General features: G+C 36.9%; 1 protein-coding gene across 2 annotated transcripts in view; it reads right to left on the bottom strand.

Moving 5' to 3' along the window:
* Positions 1-20,622, bottom strand: part of UVRAG (UV radiation resistance associated) — a 275,388-nt gene that overhangs the window by 204,290 nt on the left and 50,476 nt on the right. For both annotated transcript variants that reach the window (XM_076002321.1, XM_012744895.3), the window contains exons 4-5: positions 18,095-18,256; positions 8,789-8,863 (exon numbers count right to left, since the gene is read on the bottom strand). In XM_076002321.1, the coding sequence (XP_075858436.1) occupies positions 8,789-8,863; positions 18,095-18,256 (237 nt within the window). The remainder of the gene's footprint in view (positions 1-8,788; positions 8,864-18,094; positions 18,257-20,622) is intronic.

Genomic DNA, 20,622 nt, shown 5'->3' with positions numbered 1-20,622 from the left:
GGCGTGAGCCACTGCGCCCAGCCTCAATTTTCTTATAAAGCAAATAATGTTAATAATAGTTGAACTATCTTTCTCTCTTATAACAAAATTGTTATAAGGATTGAGTGAAATTATTCTTCAATAAATCCTTAAGAGTAAAGAGCTATAAAATTATGTCCATGTATATGTACACATATAAAATAAGTATATGTATATAAACACATATAATTATAGCTGTATTTAAGTTATATTTATAGCATGGAACTAACTTGTCATGTCAAGTTCAACAGGTCATGAGGACCCTTGAGCCTCAGTTTCTCCATCTATGAAATAGGATGTTGGGAGAGATAACTCTAATATCTCCTGTAGTATTATCCAGCTAATTAGGATTTTCTTACTTTTGAGATGAGGAACCTAAAACTAAGATAGGTTAAGAAACACAGTACTGGAACAAATCTGGAATTAGACTTCAGATTTTCTACTTTTCAAAAGTACCATGATTTCAAAAACATAAAAGAAGAAAATTTGATTTGTATAGGCTCGCAAAACAGATCCTGAAACTTGCTGTTGTCCCTAAAATTTCAATCTCAGCCTATCTAAGACAATCAAGTTATATGGTTACTTTTGTGAAATCATCACCAAATTGCTATTTCAATCTTCTGAGAGTTTCTTTTATTCAAAAAGATTTTCTTTTTGACTTGGATTCTTCTATACTTGCTATAATTTTTTCCCATTAACATGAGAAAGCATTGCCATCTACTGGACTCTAAAGATATTGCTGCTATAGTTTGTAGTCTATGAAATGAATTACTAGTCTACTGCACTCTGTCAATAGCACAATAGTTATTATGCCAGTATGAGTTACATAAAAATAAATACCAAAAGTTGAGACTGAGGGTAAAGTAGGGTGGGAGAAATACCATCTCCTCAAGATTTTTAGTCTCAATTATTGCTATAATAATACTAAACACAGTGAGCATTAACCTGTATTCATTACCAAAATTTTATCAAGCAGCTACTACACACCAAGCACTGTGCTACGTATACAAGGCTAACACAATAGTAAGTATTAGAAATGCAATACCTCTTACCATATGGTTTAAAGCCATGGGAGTAGTAGTTCCCAATAGTGCCTGAATTAAACCCACATAAGACTCTAAAACCCATATTCTTAACCACTAGGAGTATGCATTCACCCGAAGTAGCTGTCAACAGTCCCCCAAAAAGAAGAATGGTCACCAAAAGGAAATTCGGGCAGAGATGTATATATATTAAAAGCAAAATCCTGGCCAGGCATGGTGCCTAATGCCTGTAATCCTAGAACTCTGGGAGGCCGAGGCAGGAAGATCGCTCAAGGTCAGGAGTTAGAAACCAGCCTGAGCAAGAGCGAGACCCGTCTCTACTAAACATAGAAAGAAATTAATTGGCCAGCAAAAAATATATAGAAAAAATTAGCCGGGCATGGTGGCACGTGCCTGTAGTCTCAGCTACTTGGGAGGCTGAGGCAGGAGGATTGCCTGAGCCCAGAAGTTTAAGGTTGCTGTGAGCTAGGCAGACTCCACGGCACTCTAGCCCGTGACAGAGTGAGATTCTGTCTCAAAAAAAAAAAAAAAAGCAAAATCCTGACCTGGGATATGAAAGGTTTCCAGCTTATTGGGTAAAGAACTGGCCCAACAGCCTTTTATTCCCTCCCTTTCCCCAGCTGCCATCCTATCGGTTAAACCTACCTAAAAAACATCCCTCTAGGCCACCTAGCCTATTCACCAACCTCTATCCACCCCAACTTCAAGCTATACAAGTGTTACTCTTTGGTTCTCCATAGTCCCCAAACATTAAAACCTCTTCTTTAGGAGCCCTTTCAATTATCTTAGATTATTCTATAATTCACCTGCATTATCTACAAGACCCAAACAACTAACATCAAAAACAATTCTCAAACTAAACCTATTTGTAAACTGAAGATCTTCTGAAATATATGCTATCTTATCTCCTCAATGAAAAAAATACATTTGTTAATCTGTGTCTTAAAAATATTTTTATATCCCACAGTATCTAGTTTAGTAATAGGCTTGTAGTAGGTGCCTGATTTTTCTTTGACAGAAAACAAAATCATCAATCACTCTTATTACTAAGATAAAGATCTGCATCATCACTTATTCAATTACCTTTTTTGTCTGCACTGCTGTTAAATACTTACATATTTAAATACTTAAGAGTGTCATATTTGTATGCCAAATGAATAAAATTTTACTATAGAAAATTAACAAAAACAAATCACTTCTTAATAATGCCAGCAAAGGTTACTAAACATAGGACTAAAATCCACAGTGTGTATGTTTTAGTCAAAGATTTTCAATATATTAAATAGTTTCCAAACACAGTCCTAGACGTAAGAATGAATTACTGATCTACTATCATATATAGAGGAGAGGTTTACTACAGTGGATAGTGGAGAGGTTTTAGGTTCCTAAAAACTCAACAGGAATGAGTAAAGCCTTTCAAGAAGCAGATAAAGAAAGAGGGAAATGTTCTGGGCAAATAAAAAATAATTTCAGCTTTTAGAGCCATCGTGGCTGATGACAATTTAAGAGAATGTGGACACAGGGAGGACTGCTGCTGCTCATGAACATAATGAGCAGAAGCAATAATAAAAGTGTTTCTGGTCACAGCTAATACAAAAAACAAGAATGCCAAATTGGTCAACAAAAATTTTAGTCACTATTTAAAAGCTACTTTAAAACATACTTTGTTATTGCTTCATGAGTATAACTTTTCCTCTTGTGTATAGAACACACGTTCTTAACATTTAATCCTGTTTTCAAATCCTCCTTGCTGGCCAGGTGCAATAGCTCACACCTGTAATTCTAGCACTCTGGGAGGCCAAGGCAGGAGAATCATTTGAGCTCAGGAGTTTGAGACCAGCCTGAGCAAGGGCAAGAGCCCATTTCTACTAAAAAAAAATAGAAAAAATTAGCTGGGCACAATGGTGCACACCTGTAGTCCCAGCTACTCAGGAGGCTGAGGCAGGAGGATCACTTGAGCCCAGGAGTTTGATGTTGCTGTGAGCTGTGATGATGCCATAGCACTCTAGCCTGGGTGACAGAGTGAGACTGTGTCCCCCCCCAAAAAAAAAAGCCTTGTTACTTTAGCATTTTAAAAAGTTTTATGACATATTTCAAACATATTGACATGATATCCATTTACAATTGTTATGATTACAAATATATTTGCACTTATTGCTACTCCCATACTAAATGTTTCTGTTTACCATTTGTTTTCTTTTTTGTTTCCTTTTTTGTCTCCTACCAAGTTGACAAAGCTTTCTATTCTTTCTATACCTTTTTTCCTCTGCTAATTAGAAATCTGTATTCTCTGTTTCTAGTCTTCACCAGGTATATTTAAATTTTTAACAAGCACAGTTGGCCACAAATTTTTCTAACAAATTCTAGAGTTGTTTACTATCTCCATCTTCCTCCCAAACAAATCAGTGACCTCAAGTAGTCTTAACCCATTAAACACCCACTCGCACCTTATTACTGTTATCAGTGCTTCTCAAACTCTTTGTGGAGAAGGGCCAGTTGTTTGGGGTTTTTTCCTTCAATACATTGTGAACTGATACTTTTGTAAATACAATAAAAAGTCACAATAATGTCAAATTGCTATAAAAGTTTTATAATTTTCACTCCCACTTTTTGTACTTAGCTTACTACAGACTGGTGACAGACAGTTCTTGGACTAGCACTGGTCCAGACTACACTTTGAATAAGAACAGCCTAGTTTGTTTTAACTTAAAACACACAACACTTACCAAATACTGGTTTTTGTTTGTTAGTTTAAATTCACTGATGTTTTAACCATTTCATACGCTTTGCTATTTTCTTACATCCTACATCCTCCCTTTGGGTTTACTTTTCTATTTGCATCATTTGGTATGGGCAAAGGTCTATGGTGGTAAATTCTTAACCTTTGTGTCTTTAAAACTATCTCTCATCCTCTTAAAAAGTTTACTAGAAACAGAATTATACATTAATGATTAATAGTACTTCGAAGATATATTTCTTCTGGCATCTACTATTGTTGATGAAAAGTCTGCTATCAATTTAATCGGGAGGTAATACTTCCCTTCTCTCTGGTAGCTTTTAAAATTTGCCCTTTTAAGATCATCCTTAAAGTTCTGCAGTTTCTCTGTTTCAGGCCCCTTTTGTAACAGGGAGAGCCCCCCTCAGCTTTCAGAGCTCATCTAGTGCTCATTTTGCCCTGAAGAGCCCATCATCCTGCCTACTTCAGGTGGTTTAGCAGGCCTAAGGCTTCCACTTCTGCCCACTTCTTGGCATTTCTAGTCCATTTCTGTTCCAGAGATGTTTACCTTGGTATGTGTTTGTTTTAGTAAGATGTGACTCTAAATTTCTCTGATTTCATCAACCATTGCTTTTTGTTGGAAGCTGAGGAGGGTCTCAAAATGTACACTTACAGTGCAATCTTGACTGAAAACCCTGCTTGTGGCTTTCTTTAGAGAGGCAGTAACAAAAAATGCTTTTTAAGGTTCAGCCTTTATATGTTAGGTGTTCATTTGAAAGTTGGTAAAGGGGCATAATAAGCTGGACTTATAAATTCACAAAGCGCATTAACTGAAGGACTATAGAATAAACTGTACCACTTATTATGATCATATATTCAATAAACATTCACTATCCATCTGGTTTTGAATTCCAGCTATGCTACTTAGTAGCTGTGTAATCTCAGGAAAGTTCCTTAACTTCTACGAGGTTAACTTCTCCGTGTCAGTGTCCCCTTCTATGAAAGGACAATAGTAAGGTTTAAATGAGGTGAAATATGTAGAGCATTTAAAATAGTTCCTGGTACATAAGTGCTCACTAAATATTAGCTATTTTAGTGTTGGAGTGAAACGCTTACTCTGCATCCCATGCTTCCACACAGGAGGAAAACAAAAAATGTTCTACTCTGCTTCTCAGAGGAGAAGTTCATAAAAGGAAAATTTCCAGTTTCTCTGTGTCCTTCACTCATTCCTCCCTAGGACCAGCAGATAACTTATCTGATTGTTGAGCTTCAAAGATGGAACTGGGCATAACTGGCTCATTTCTTTCTAGAACTGGTTCCCTCCCATCAGAAACAGCCTATCTAAAGCACACATACAAATTCTGCTTTTGGCATGAAGGATCAGGCTTTGTTTCTATAAGGGGAAGACCTTAGTTTCATTTGCTTTGTTATTTTGGGAGGCGGGAGGTTCAGTTTGGGAGCAAACCCTTTTAGTCATAACAAGCTCTTTTAGTCACAGAAATTAAGTTGCATTTGTCAATCAGATTCATTATTAACAAAGCCAACATTCTGACCTCCATTTATCTATGACTTAATCTGATTTCTAAACTTGCTCCAAACTTAGGAGGAGAAAAAGGAGGACTGTTATTGGCCTACTGAAACCTCAGCAACTACTCGCATCTGGCTATAGGGTTCTTAAGGAATTAAATACAATAATAGATGTAGGCCGGGTACGGTGGCTCACGCCTGTAATCATAGCACTCTGGGAGGCCAAGGCGGGTGGATCGCTCAAGGTCAGGAGTTCAAAACCAGACTGAGCAAGAGTGAGACCCCGTCTCTACTAAAAAATATAGAAAGAAATTAACTGGACAACTAAAAATACATATAGAAAAAATTAGCCAGGCATGTGGCGCATGCCTGTAGTCTCAGCTACTCGGGAGGCTGAGGCAGGAGAATTGCTTGAGCTCAGGAGTTTGAGGTTGATGTGAGCTAGGCTGATGCCATGGCATTCTAGCTTGGGCAACACAGTGAGACTCTGTCTCAAAAAATAATAAATAAAATAATAGATGTAAAGCTCTTAAAACAATGTTTGATACACAATGATGCTCAACAGATACTAGCTATTAATATTATTACTATGTGCCAGGCATGGTGCTAAATGGTGAGTTAATTACCGGTTTCAGGAGGAACTTCATGTTTCACGAGGATTGGGATAGCTAACCCTATAAATGGGACATTACAAACAGCAGCAGTAGCTTATCCCACAGTTCCCTCATTAAATCATAAACATTTTTACTAAGCAAATACCATATCCCAAGAACTATGGTAGGTACTGGGCATTCAATAGTACATATGGAAATCTGTCCTTAAAAAGCTTACAGACTAGAAAGGAAGAAAGGCAAGCCTAGTTACAAGGTGGCAAGTCTTATGTCAAAGCTTTATACAGGAGGTTGATATACTATAGGAACTTAGAAGAGCTTTAAAATAAAGAAAGAAAAAAAGCCTACCAGAGTTTGAACTGAGTTTTAAAGAAGTCACCTTGAATAACTTCCATTTTGCTAAATCTAATGGACAATTTTCAGTCTTCACTTTATTTGACCACTCTCTCCCCTTAAAAAATAAAACCCCAGGGCCGGGCACGGTGGCTCACGCCTGTAATCCTAGCTCTCTGGGAGGCCGAGGCAGGTGGATTGCTCAAGGTCAGGAGTTCAAAACCAGCCTGAGCAAGAGCGAGACCCCGTCTCTACTATAAATAGAAAGAAATTAATTGGCCAACTGATATGTATATAAAAAATTAGCCGGGATGGTGGCGCATGCCTGTAGTCCCAGCTACTCGGGAGGCTGAGGCAGAAGGATCGCTCGAGCCCAGGAGTTTGAGGTGGCTGTGAGCTAGGCTGACGCCACGGCACTCACTCTAGCCTGGACAACAAAGCGAGACTCTGTCTCAAAAAAAAAAAAATAAAATAAAAAAATAAAACCCCAAAACAAACCACTTCTTTCCACACAAAAAATAACTCTCTTTCTTTGGTTTCTGAAATTCTACATGAAACTTTACTCTTTCTCTTTCCCTCTGACCACTCCTTCTCAGTCACTTTTTCCAATGCTTGTTCTCTATTCAGCCTCTAAAAGCTAGATGTCTTCAAGGCTTGGTTACTTAACACCTCCTATTCTTACTATATGTGCCTGTTTCTAGTCTATCTTCTCCCTACTCGTGATTTCAATGATTATTTGCCCTTGGTTCTACGTTTATATTTCTAATCCAGTTCTCTCCTCCTAACTCCAGACTCCTATATCCAAATGCCTACTTACCATCTACACATAGATGTCTTGAAGGGATTGCAAAGTCTATACGATCAAATCTCAGCCCACATCTGCCTCTGCCAAACCTGGTCTTCCTCCAGTGTTCCTGAGCTCTCTCAGTGCCTGACACCTTTATCCATCTAGTTACTTCAGCCAAGCCAGAAACCCAAAAGTCATCCTTGACACCTCCTTTTTCCTTATACTTTAAATTCAAACTATCACCAAGTCTTAATGATTTTATCTCCAAAAATTTTCTTAAATCTGTCTTCTCTTGGTTCTATGATAATCCTGCTTCAAAGTATTGCATCTGCTACCTGATATACTGCGAGATCCTCCTTACTATTCTCCCACATATATTCTTGCCTCTTCTATAATCAGTCCTTACTACAACCAGAGAGCAATGATTAAAACACAAACTTGACAATATCACTGCCATGCTAAAAATCCTTCCACACAGTCCCCTGTTCTTTGGGTAAAATACTTTAAAAGGTTCTGTATGTGGTGGTCTCTGCCTCGCTCTCCAACCTCATCTGGTATCCCTGTCCCTCATCACTCTGACCTTCCTTCCATCCCTAAAGCTCATCACGTTCCTTTCCACTTCACGGCCCTCCAACAAACAGGTTAACCTTTGCCTAAACTGCTCTCTTTATTCAGTCCCCACTCCCTTCACACAGTTCACTTCTATTCCTTATCTGGAGTGTAGCTTTCAAAGTCACGTCCCCAAAACAACCTTTCTTGGGCCCCTTGAATAGGTTAGGTTCTCATTATGTGTTTTTTTGCACTTACTGTCATTTGTGTTTACATGTTTACCTGCTGGATCACTTTATCAGTATTTGTCTCTTCCATACACCCCATGACAGCAGGAAAATATTCATTTGCTCACCACTGTATTCTTAGCACTGGAGTACAGTGGCCGACATACAGCAGGTACTCAATAAAATGGTGACTGAATGGAGTACTCTAAGAAAAGCATTTCAGACAACCAAGAATGATGAAGCAACATGATCATTAACAACAAATCATGTATAGGCTTCAGAATTTGATAGGTAAAACACGACAATAGAGTAGAAAGGGCATGATGTTAGAGGCAGGCAACCTGAAATCTCAGCTCAGCTTTTTATATGTATGATCCTATGAAGTTCATCCCTCACAACCTGTTTCCTTATCTATAAAATGGAGACAACAAAACTTAGTGCATTGGTTTGTGACTTGTATTACATGGGAAAAAGAACATGAATCACCTGGCATAGTATCATAGATAGTAGGTACTTGGTAAATTTGAATTTTCTTCTCTCTCTTTTCTCTAATTACCTTTAGATATAGAGACAGTACTGACTATAAAATAACTTGACTAGTGGTTTCTTAAATTTATTGAAAGTCATAAAAGACAGCTGAAACATTTAATAAAACTGCATTGCATTTAATAAAAATCACCATTCTTTCCTAATCCCCAAAGAATTATTTAGAATAAGAGAAAACAGCTAGTTCAGGTTTTCCTTTAGAAAAATTAATATAATCTGGATTTAGAAAAGATAAACCAGCGTGGTTATGTGCCTTACAAAATGAGTTCTCACTTTAAAAAGCATTCATACTAAGCCACACTAAACAACAAACTTACAATGATACTTAAAGCATGATTCTATCTGCACATTCCAGGATTATATCTACCCTGTACACCCGCAAGGCACACCTGCACTAAACAATACTCATAACAGCAGGAGAATCCTCTTACCTTATGTTCAAGTGGAGCACCATAGTAGCCATCATTCAGACCAAAAATTATTTCATTTTGGTTGTGGGCATGAATCTAAGAGAGAGGGAAAACACACTATTAGTTCTTCTCATTCCCATCACGTTTTAATGGGACGCGAGAATGACAGTTGTAACAGGACTACTTCAATGCTGAGAAACAGGCTAACTACATCTAAACCAACTAGCAGAAAACAAGTCACTGCTCAAAAGACCAGGTGATCAACTGAGCATTTTCTGCTTTAGTCAGGGCTTCACAAAACCATCACGTGAGATCACACACAAGGCACCATTATTCACACATTTTCCACAAACACTTAAGGGTGTTATAGAACAGCTATTCCTGAAGGACAGGGGATTCAGAGGCATACTAAACATTCTCTGATCCCAAAGAAAACATACTTTAGTAAGTCTATGAGAGTAGTTTAAAAAATATGAAGCCCTAGAAAAAACACACAAGATAAATATTATTTTCTATTTTCAAAATGACAGTTTATTTATTTATTTATTTATTTTGAGACAGAGTCTCCCTTTGTTGCCCAGGCTAGAGTGAGTGCCGTGGCATCAGCCTAGCTCACAGCAACCTCAAACTCCTGGGCTCCAGCAATCCTCCTGCCTCAGCCTCCCGAGTAGCTGGGACTACAGGCATGCGCCACCATGCCCGGCTAATTTTTTTGTATATATATTTTTAGTTGGTCAATTAAATTTCTTTCTATTTTTAGTAGAGACGGGGTCTCACTCAGGCTGGTTTTGAAGTCCTGACCTCCAGCAATCCGCCTGCCTCAGCCTCCCAGAGTGCTAGGATTACAGGCATGAGCCACCACTCCCGGCCAAAAAGACAGTTTAAAAATAATAATATCCAGGCCAGTCGCAGTGGCTCACGCCTGTAATCCTAGCTCTCTGGGAGGCCGAGGCGGGCGGATCGTTTGAGTTCAGGAGTTCGAAACCAACCTGAGCAAGAGTGAGACCCCGTCTCTACTATAAAATAGAAAGAAATTAATTGGCCAACTAATATATATACAAAAAAATTAGCCAGGCATGGTGGCACATGCCTGTAGTCCCAGCTACTCGGGAGGCTGAGGCAGAAGGATCGCTTGAGCCCAGGAGTTTGAGGTTGCTGTGAGCTAGGCTGACGCCACGGCACTCACTCTAGCCTGGGCAACAAAGTGAGACTCTGTCTCAAAAAAAAAATAGTAATAATAATAATATCCAATCCCTAAAGTCTTAAATATCTACTTAATTACTGTCTGCATATCGCTCAGTCTCAAATGATATAAGCTTCAGGCAGTGTCACCCCAAATTAAACTTCACCTAAAAGGCAAGAGGAATATAACTTTAAAAACTGAAGAACAGAGGCCAGGCGCAGTGGCTCACGCCTGTAATCCTAGCACTCTGGAAGGCCGAGGCGGGCGATCGTTTGAGCTCAGGAGTTCAAAACCAGCCTGAGCAAAAGTGAGACCCCATCTCTACCAAAAAAAAAAAAATAGAAAGAAATTAGCTAGACAACTAAAAATATATAGAAAAAATTAGCCGAGCATGGTGGCACATGGCTGTAGTCCTAGCTATTCGGGAGACTGAGGCAGAAGATGGCTTGAGCCCAGGAGTTTGAGGTTGCTATGAGCTAGGCTGACGCCATGGCACTCACTCTAGCCCAGGCAACAGAGTAAGACTCTGACTCAAAAAAAAAAAAAAAAAAAATTGAAGAACTGAGATCTAAAATAACTCAAAGTAGTATAAAGTGCCTAATTGTGAAATATAAGAATAGATTTAATTACTTCATCAGAAACAGGCTAAAAAATAAAAATATGCTTCTGTGAAGTGTGGGAAAGATAAGCATTACCAGAACAGCATATTTGCTCTCTTCTTTCTCTAGCTAGAGACAAAGCCAGCAGCAGAATATTCCTGTGAACATTTACACCTGACTTCTGTTTCTCCTACTTCTATTACTAAAGCAAAATTAATCACACACTACCTTTTTACCTACATCATCTACTGAACTGAACACAATACCAAAAGATGAGTTTGCAGTCATAAATTTATTACTATAATGCAAACTATAAATCAATCTCAAGAAGTTTTTCATCTTAGAAAGAGAAAGCATTATGAAATTAGTTTCAGAAATTTTATAAACATAAAATACATATTCACCAAAATGTTAATAATAGTTGTAGATGGGCAGAGGATTATGTGTAATTTTTTATTCCCTTCTCTGTGCTTTTCAAAACTTTCCAAATTTTCCACAAAGAACATATATTACTTTTTAAATTTTAAGAAAATAAATAATATGTATATAGCATTAAAGAAATTGGGAGGCAGTAGGGTATGTACAGGAATGAATCTAACATGAAAGTAACCAAAGTATAAGCTTCATGAAGATGGGCATTAAATTAGTTTGTTGAAAAATAAGAGACAACATAGTTCTAGTACTTAAAAAGATATCAGTCTAAAAAGTAAGTGATCTGCATTCTAATTCCAACTTTGTTTCATAAGGAGCTCTTCAGAGGAGGGAACTCTGACTTACTTATCTTTATAGCCCTGCTATCCATCACTCTACTCAACACACAGTAGTTTAAGAAATATTAATGGTACATACTTTAATTCTTTCATCAGCCAAAAACAGAAAACAGTCCCTGCTCTATCGTGTAGACGTGTCAAAAAGATGGAATGCAATAATCAGATAATTAGAAGTGAAAGTTAGACATGAAAAATACTGATAAAAAAATCTAATAATGTATTAGAAATCAGGCAACCATAAAGCTCAGAAAGATCCCTTTGTTCCTAAGAAAGAAAAAGAAAAATGTGCTTAACAAAACAGGCTATATTATATTGTACACTACCATATACATTTTAGAACTATTAAATAATGCTAAGAAGAAGTGAGATATGTATTATACTTTACTCAGTACTTACAGGTTACTGGCCCAACAATAATTGTGTTAGAATTCTAATATGCAACCTACAGAATACAGAACTCTATTCATCTAACCACTGCCTCCTATTTTGATATCTTTATGAAAAGCAGCATGCTTTTAAAGACAGCTGATTTAAAGTTAGTGAAATGAATAATAAATACAATCTGAGCCACGGTACAAGGATACAGCCTACATTCACCAATCACTGTGTGATCATCAGTATAATTACTTAATCTCTCTGAATTTCTGTTTTCTCCTTTAAATACTGAAGAAAATAATAATACTTGCTCACATGATCTTCAAAACATAGCAGGTCATTGTGAACGTGTAAAAAGATACCCACACGCTACAGGGGTATACAATTGCTGTTGTTATTAATACAAAGTTCTAACCACTTAAACTAAGCATAAGAATTTCCACCATCATCACTCAGTTCCCTAGTTTCCTCAACTAAAAATGAAGGGATTAGATCATACTATGTTATGTTATACTTCTGTGCCTATTCTCATCTTTTCTTCTCTGGCTAATTCCAATGTATCATTCAAAATTCACTCATGACCAACTTAATAACTGATATTTGTAAAACATTCCATTCAATGATAGCAGAATAAACATCACATGTACATGAAACAGTCAACCAAAGAAGACCACATATTTTGGGCCAAAAAATAAATCTAAAAAAGTTAAAACTATTAAAATCCAGCCGGGTGCAGTGGCTCATGCCTGTGCCACGGCACTTTAGCCAGGGCAACAGAGTGAGACACTGTCTCAAAAAAAAAAAATTGTGAGATACAGCTAAAGTAATGCTTAGATAAAAATATATAAATACATATATAAAATGCTTATTTTAGAAAAGAAGAAAAATTACAAATCATTAATCCAGGTTCCCACCTTAAGAAACTTGCAAAGAAGAGCAAATTAAACCCAAACAAGCAAAACGAAGAAAATAATAAAGATAAAAATAGAAACCAATGGAAATGAAAAAATTAATCAACATTATCAATGAAACCAAATACTAGTTTTTGAAAAGCTAATAAAATTGATAACTCTATAGATAGAGTAATCAAAAGAGAGAAGACTAAAAATATCAATAGCAAGAATGAAAGAGGAAAGATCCAAAATACATTAAAAAGATATAGTTACAGCAGACCTTTACTGACAGAGCAAAAAGAAAAAAGAAAAAAATTATAAAAAAAAAAGAAAAAAAAAGGATATAGTAATATTATGGAAAACTTTAATTATGGAAAACTTTATAACAATAAATTTGAAATCTCAGAAGAATTAGATAACTTCTAATGGAAGACAAATTATCAAAGCTCACTTAAGAAGACACAGATAACTTGAATGGTTCCATATCTAATAAAGTAATTGAAATCAATCTTTTAGACTTTCCCACAAAGAAATCTTAATCCCCAGATGGCTTCACCAAAGAATTCTGTCAAACATTTGTAGAATAATTAATAACAACTCTACATAAATTTCTCCAGAAAATTAAACTTTCCAGCCTATTTTATAAGACATATATTTCTATATACTGGCAAAAAAATTAGAAATAGAAATTTTTTTTAAAAAGAGTACCATTGAAATTAGCATAAAAATATGGAATCCTAATAAAATATGTACAAGATTATTATATGCTAAAAACTATAAAACATTAATGTGTGAAACCAAAGGAGATTTTCATAAATAGATATATTTTGTATATAAATTGAAAGACTCAATACTATTAAGATGTCAATTCTCCCCAAATTTTCTTAGACTCAACATCTATCAAAATACCAACAGGATTTTTGTAGAAATTGATAATCTGATTCTAGGGTATATACGGAAAGGCAAAAGATCCAGAATAGCTAGAAAAATTCTGAAAAAAGCACAAAGCTGGGGGCTCATGTTACCTGAATTCAAGACACACTATAAAACTATAGTAATTAAGATAATGTGTTGTTGGCATTGGGATAATATGAAATAGAACAGACAGTCCAAAAACAGACTCACACAAATGATTTTCAACTACTGATTTCCAACAAAGATGACAAAGTAATTCAATGCAGAAATAAGAGCTTTTGTAACAAAGAGCACAGGAACAACTGTTCATCCATCTGCAAAACAATGAACCTTGTTCTTTATATTAAAAATTCAAACAGATCATAGATGAAAATGTAAAGTCTAAAAACTAGAAAACTTCTTGAAGAAAACTTCCAAAAAACATAGGAGAAAATCTTTGTGACCTTGGGTTAAGCAAAGATACCTTGGACAAAACACAAAAAGCATGAAACACAATAGAAAACACTGATATAGTGTATTTCACCAACATTAAAAAAATTTCTGTCCTTTGACATTGTTAAGAAAATGAAAATCCACAGACTGGCAGAAAATATTTGGAAAATACATATCTTATAAAGGACTGACTTATATCTAGAATACATAAAGAACTTTTACAATCAATAATAGTAATTCAAGCAACTCAATAAAAAATGGGCAAAAGATCTGTACAAACATTTCACAGGAGAGGGAGAGAGATGATCTTAAATAGACATATTTTTTACAAGGCTCAATTTAACTTTGTCATTAGGGAAATTCAAATTAAAAATCACTTTAAACCCATTAGACTGGCTGAAAATAACAAGTGCTAGCAAAGATGTAAAACAAACAAAACTGTTACACATTGCTGATGAGAATGCAGAATTTTACAGTAACTTTGGAAAACTGTTTGAAGTTTCTTATAAATTTCAACATACAGCCGGGCGCGGTGGCTCACGCCTGTAATCCTAGCACTCTGGGAGGCTGAGGCAGGCGGATTGCTCGAGGTCAGGAGTTCAAAACCAGCCTGAGCAAGAGCAAGACCTCGTCTCTACTATAAATAGAAAGAAATTAATTGGCCAACTAATGTATATAGAAAAAAATTAGCCGGGCATGGTGGTGCATGCCTGTAGTCACAGCTACTCGGGAGGCTGAGGCAGCAGGATTGCTTGAGCCCAGGAGTTTGAGGTTGCTGTGAGCTAGGCTGATGCCACGGCACTCACTCTAGCCTGGACAACAAAGTGAGACTCTGTCTCAAAAAAACAAAAATTTCAACATACATTGAACATTAGACCCAGCAATTCCATTCCTGGGCATTTACCAAAAAGAAATGAATGACAGCATATGTCAACACAAAGACCATTATTTAAATATTTATAGCAGCTTTATTTTTTATGGCGTTGGTTACTCAACTCTATATATTTGTCAAATATACTATACTGTATACTTCACTGAACTGTATACTTCAAAAAGGTGAATTCTATTGTAAATTATACCTCAATAAAGCTAACTTTAAAAAAAAAAAATCTTTATTCAGAAGTCAGTTCTCCATGACTCTGTCCAGGCTAGTCTACCTCTTCCATGTACTCTCATTCCTCTCTGTGAAGGTACTCATCAATCATCAGTTTATTAGGTCTAAGAATCTTGTCTTATGCATCTCCGGATCCTTAACATTAAGTATAATGCCTGGTAAAAGCATATGATCAATCAATGAAACTAACTAATTCTGGCTATTATCCTAAAATACCTTAGTCTCATTTTCCTCTAAAAATATGTAATTCTGAGGCAGAGGCAGGAGGATCGCTTGAGGCCAGAAGTTCGAGACCACAACTGGGCAACATAGCAAGAACCCGTTTCTACAAAAAAATTAATTAAAAAAAATTATAATTTTATTTGTTCTATTTTTTTAAGAGACAGGGTCTCACACTATCACTCAGGCTGGAGTGTGATGGTGTGATCACAGCTCACTACAGCTTCGAACTCCTGGGCTCAAGTGATCCTCCTGCTTCAGCCTCCCAAGTAGCTAGGACTACAGGTGTGCACTACCACACCTAGCTAATTTTACTTTTAATTTTTATAAAGACAGTATCTTGCTACGTTGCCCAGCCTAATCTCAAACTCCTGGCCTCAAGTGATCCTCCCTCCTTAGCCCCAAAGTGCTAAGAATACAGGCACAAGCCTCCAGGGCTGGCCTGATCTAATTTTTACTACTTATGTTACTTGTTATACCTATTCCAAACTTAAGTTTGACCTTCTACAATGATACTAAGTTTCTAATTGGCTGAAAAAAATAAATAAAAGATTTTCTCTTTTCTTTTGTTTTCTGTTACACCAACATAACTAACTTTGTAAGAAGACACCTAAATGCCAACTCTCTGAAATTAGGGCAGGTTAGACATAAGCATGGTTGGATATGTCAAGAAGACCACTAAATAAGGAATGTGGGAGTTGAAACACATGATGAAGGCCATCTTCCCTGGCCAAAAAACTCCCCTACAGGCCTATAGCCCTGCAACCACAGTGTTAAGAAGCACCATCTTCCATGAAATGTAGATACTTTCAGATGAAAAATAAACAAGTACTTAATATCATAGTCTAGCCACAGAGAGCCAACTATAGCATGTGAGAGGATACACAGGACATGTGCCTCCGAGTGCAGGGATCTAGTTAGCCAGTCTAAAGGCAACAAGTATCCAGTACCGAGAGAGAAGAAAAGCCTTAAACAAAAAGTCATGATTTTTTAAGTTTTAATTAAGACCAACCCTAAAACAGAAGAAAAATAAAAAGATAAAAACAAGATTTGAAAATTGTAGGAGGTTAGAATTTAGTTAAGGAACATATATATTACATGTTGTTCTGCTCACTATAGGAGGACACAAAATAAATAAAAATATGGTAAGAGCATGGTCTCACTTGTATGTAGAATCTATAACAGTTAAACTCACAGAAGTAGAGAACAGAATGGTAGTTACCAAGACCTTGGTGGACGGGAAGAGGCTTGGGAAGGTGTTGGTCAAAGGATATAAAATTTCAGTTAGAAAAGAAGAATAAGTTTAAGAGACCTACTATACAACATGGTGACTACAGTTAAAAAAATTAAAAAATAAAAGTATAGTCATCAAAATGAGGGCAGAGATTTTTTTCAATCTGAAAAAAATGCAGAATTAAATTGTTTCTTTAGGGCCAGGTGCAGTGGCTCACGCCTGCAATCCTAGCACTCTGGGAGGCCGAGGTGGGCGGATTGCTCGAGGTCAGGAGTTTGAAACCAGCCTGAGCAAAAGCGAGACCCCATCTCTACTAAAAATAGAAAGAAATTAATTGGCCAACTAATATATCTAGAAAAAATTAGCTGGGCATGGTGGCACATGCCTATAGTCCCAGCTACTTGGGAGGCTGAGGCAACAGGATTGCTTGAGCCCAGGAGTTTGAGGTTGCTGTGAGCTAGGCTGACACCACAGCACTCACTCTAGCCTGGGCAACAAAGCAAGACTCTGTCTCAAAATAAATAAATAGATAGATAGATAGATAGATAAATTAATGAATTTTTTCTTTAAAAAGAAACATACCAGAAAGTATATAGTGACTAAACATTTTAAAAAATTAAGGATGTCTGTAGATAATCTATGACTAACATTTTAGGGTTATTGTTAATAGTAGTACCATAGGTATCACAAAATAGAAATGGCCTTCATTCCAACGTAGAGTGGAGGGTTACCAAGGACAACATGTTTATACCAGTGTTATACAGCACAAAGAGAATGAATTTTTAAATCAGCCAGGCCTAAATTTAAATCTTAGGTCTATCTAACCGTGTAATCTTGAGTAGTTACCTAAACTCTCTGAGGCTCAATTTTCCCATCTGGAAAATAAGGGCAATAATATCAACCTTCACAAGGCTGCTATAAACATTAATTATCACTATGATGACAAATAGGTTTCTTTACATTCACCATTCTGATAGATTGCTACTTGTGTCCTGCATTGCTATGTTAGTAAGGATTATAGAGCTACTTCTGAGCTCAGCTAGAAGAGCACCGTGATCAATTAGCTACACCAGGCATGAGTACAGCAAAGGCAGAGAATAGGTAGCAAGCAGTATATAAGCCAGGCATGTGTCATCCTGTGCTCAACAAAAGGTAGTTCTTCTTATTCCTAGAATAATCCAACTCTACTGGTCAAAAAGGAAGTGTTTGATGGTATATTCTTTATTTCAACTTAATTTTCAGATTCTAAGGGAGGACATCCAATATGACAGAAAAAGCAGAATGCTGTGAGAAAGCATATTCGTTCACACACACACACACACACATAAATCCACTTATATTAGCAGCTTAGGTTACTTCTTCATAAATGTCTTCAGTTAAAGTTATTTTTTAAACTGGGCAACGACTCAAACACAACAACATAAGTAACATGACATAAGCAAACATTCATAAAGGTCTCTCTTAGTAACATAAGTAAACAGTCATAAAAGTTTCTCTTCATAATAGGAAATACAGAGTCAGAAGAATCAAAAGAAAGGTTAGACAGGTTAATTTGGAGATGACGACTACTTGAAACCACAGTCTAAAAATTACCTGCTGACCCAAGTATTTCAGCCCATCCAAACAAACTTTCCATTCAATCAACAGCTGGTAGGCATTCTCCTTTCCGCCCCATATCTTCACCACAAAACAAGACACAGATGTATCAAGATGGTCTGGCATTATTCCAAAATCGAGACTCCGCCACGTTGGATTCTGTTGATGATAATGAAAACATGCTTTAGGAAGACTAACTTGTTTACAGTTATTTCAGGTAAAAAAAAAAAAAAACAAAAGACCTTATAAATAAATTAAATTGCAAACTTAAGTGAACAAAGAAGACATTCTAATTAACACAAAAGGGGTGGTAATGGTACTTCTGAATTTCTCTGTTTACTTATTACAATCATTAGAAGAAGCATACATTCCCATCTCTCATTGGCATGGCTTCATATGGTAATTCATTCATTTATTCAATACTTAATACATGATTATTAAGAGCCAACACATAAACAAAGCCCTCAAACAGCTTTCAACTTACTGTTGGATTCAAACATTTAAATAATTGCATTGTTTCATGAAAAGTTCAATAACAGAATTATGCAAAAAGTTACACAGTAGCACAGGAAGGAATAATAAACTGAAGGATCAGGGGAAGACATCACAGAGGCTGTGACATTTGGCTTTTAGTGGACAAGTAGGATTTTGCCAGGTTAAAATACGGAATTTCAAGCAAAAAGGAACTCAGAGGTATGAAATGCCAAGGAATGGTCAGGGAACTAAAAACAACTGCTAGAGCACATAATAGTGGCAGGACACAAAACTGGAGAGAGAAACAAGGGATTGAAATGAAGGATCTTTTATGCATTGCTATACTTGTAATACTTTACTCTGTATAAGACATGAAGCCACTAAAATAAGTGTGTGACCAACCTAACAGTAATACCAATAAGCACCCTTTAGTGCCCGCAATGGGTATCTATGAACCATTTTTACTAAAAAAAAAACAAAAAACCAGGACTCATTGAGGAAATACCTAATGCCAAAACTAGATCAGAAATGTACAAGATAAACTTGGAACATCTTGTCATACCAAATAGCAAAAAAAAACTATCAAAGACTAGAAGGATAGGCTGGTGCAGTGGCTCCCACCTGTAATCCCAGCACTCTGGGAGGCCAAGGTAGGAGGATCACTTGAGCCCAGGAGTTCAAAGCTATAGCGAACTATGATCGTGCCAATATATTCCCCCACCTGGGCAATAGAGCAAGACTCTGTCTCTAGAAATAACAACAACATCAACAAAAAACTAATTCATAGGTTCAATACCCAACAGGTCACAAGCAAGATAAATAAAAGTAAAACTGTATTAGGACACATAAAAGTGAACTATAAGGCCGGGCGCTGTGGCTCACGCCTGTAATCCTAGCTCTTGGGAGGCCGAGGCGGGCGGATTGCTCAAGATCAGGAGTTCAAAACCAGCCTGAGCAAGAGCGAGACCCCGTCTCTACTATAAATAGAAAGAAATTAATTGGCCAACTGATATATATATAGAAAATTAGCCGGGCATGGTGGCGCATGCCTGTAGTCCCAGCTACTCGGGAGGCTGAGGCAGGAGGATTGCTTGAGCCCAGGAGTTTGAGGTTGCTGTGAGCTAGGCTGACGCCACAGCACTCACTCTAGCCTGGACAACAAAGTGAGACTCTGTCTCAAAAAAAAAAAAAAAAAGTGAACTATAGAATACCAAAGCAAAGATAATGATCCTAAGATCTGCCTAAGTAAGCTTACCTTCAAAGGAATCACAGACTAACCACTGACTTTTCAATGGCAAAATGGAAGCCAGAAGGCACTGGAATTTTACTCTCAATATCCCGAAAAAAAAAACCAAATAACTGACAATCTAGAATTCTAGCCAATGAAAATATTCTTCACAAATCAAAGTAAAATACACACATTTCAGACAAGAAAATTGTGAGTGTGACACTAGCATATGCTCATTTAAAAAAATTTAGGCACGTGGAAAGTGAACCTAGATAGAACATTTGTGCTGTAAGAAGGAATGAATAACCCGGAAGTGGTAACTATAAGAGTAATCTAAAGGAGGGGTGGGGCTTCTGACATGGCATAATGAATTGCTCGACAAATTATTCCCAAAAAAGCAACAATAAAACCAGACAAAACTGTCAAAAACAACTATTTCAGGACTCTGGAAATCAAACAAAAACATACATCAAATTGAGAAGCAGTTATTCTGAAAAACCACTGACTTCAGGTAAGAACCAGGGAGTGTGTGGCATCCTTGCCTTGGGCTGCTTTTATCCTCAACCTCCATTCAGCCTGCAAAGTTGTTCTGTTGTGAGAAGGAGTTCAGTTGTAAAAACCTGCAGCTTCACTACTGGGGAGGACTGTCTTGATTTGGAATGGAGTATGGAAAAACCTCAAACCCAGCAATCCTGTCAATAACACTAGTGATCTCACCAGCAAATAAACGGGGCTGTAACCTCCAGCAGCTCAGCTAGCTGGAGGTTACAGTCCTGGTTGGGGCAAGCAATGGGCTGGAAAACTAGCCAGAAATTTAATAGGA

This window comes from Microcebus murinus, chromosome 4 (assembly GCF_040939455.1).
Source record: "Microcebus murinus isolate Inina chromosome 4, M.murinus_Inina_mat1.0, whole genome shotgun sequence".
In the NCBI taxonomy this organism is placed as follows: domain Eukaryota; kingdom Metazoa; phylum Chordata; class Mammalia; order Primates; family Cheirogaleidae; genus Microcebus; species Microcebus murinus.
Note: the sequence above shows the minus strand (reverse complement) of the source record. Positions and strands in the feature narration are given on the sequence as shown.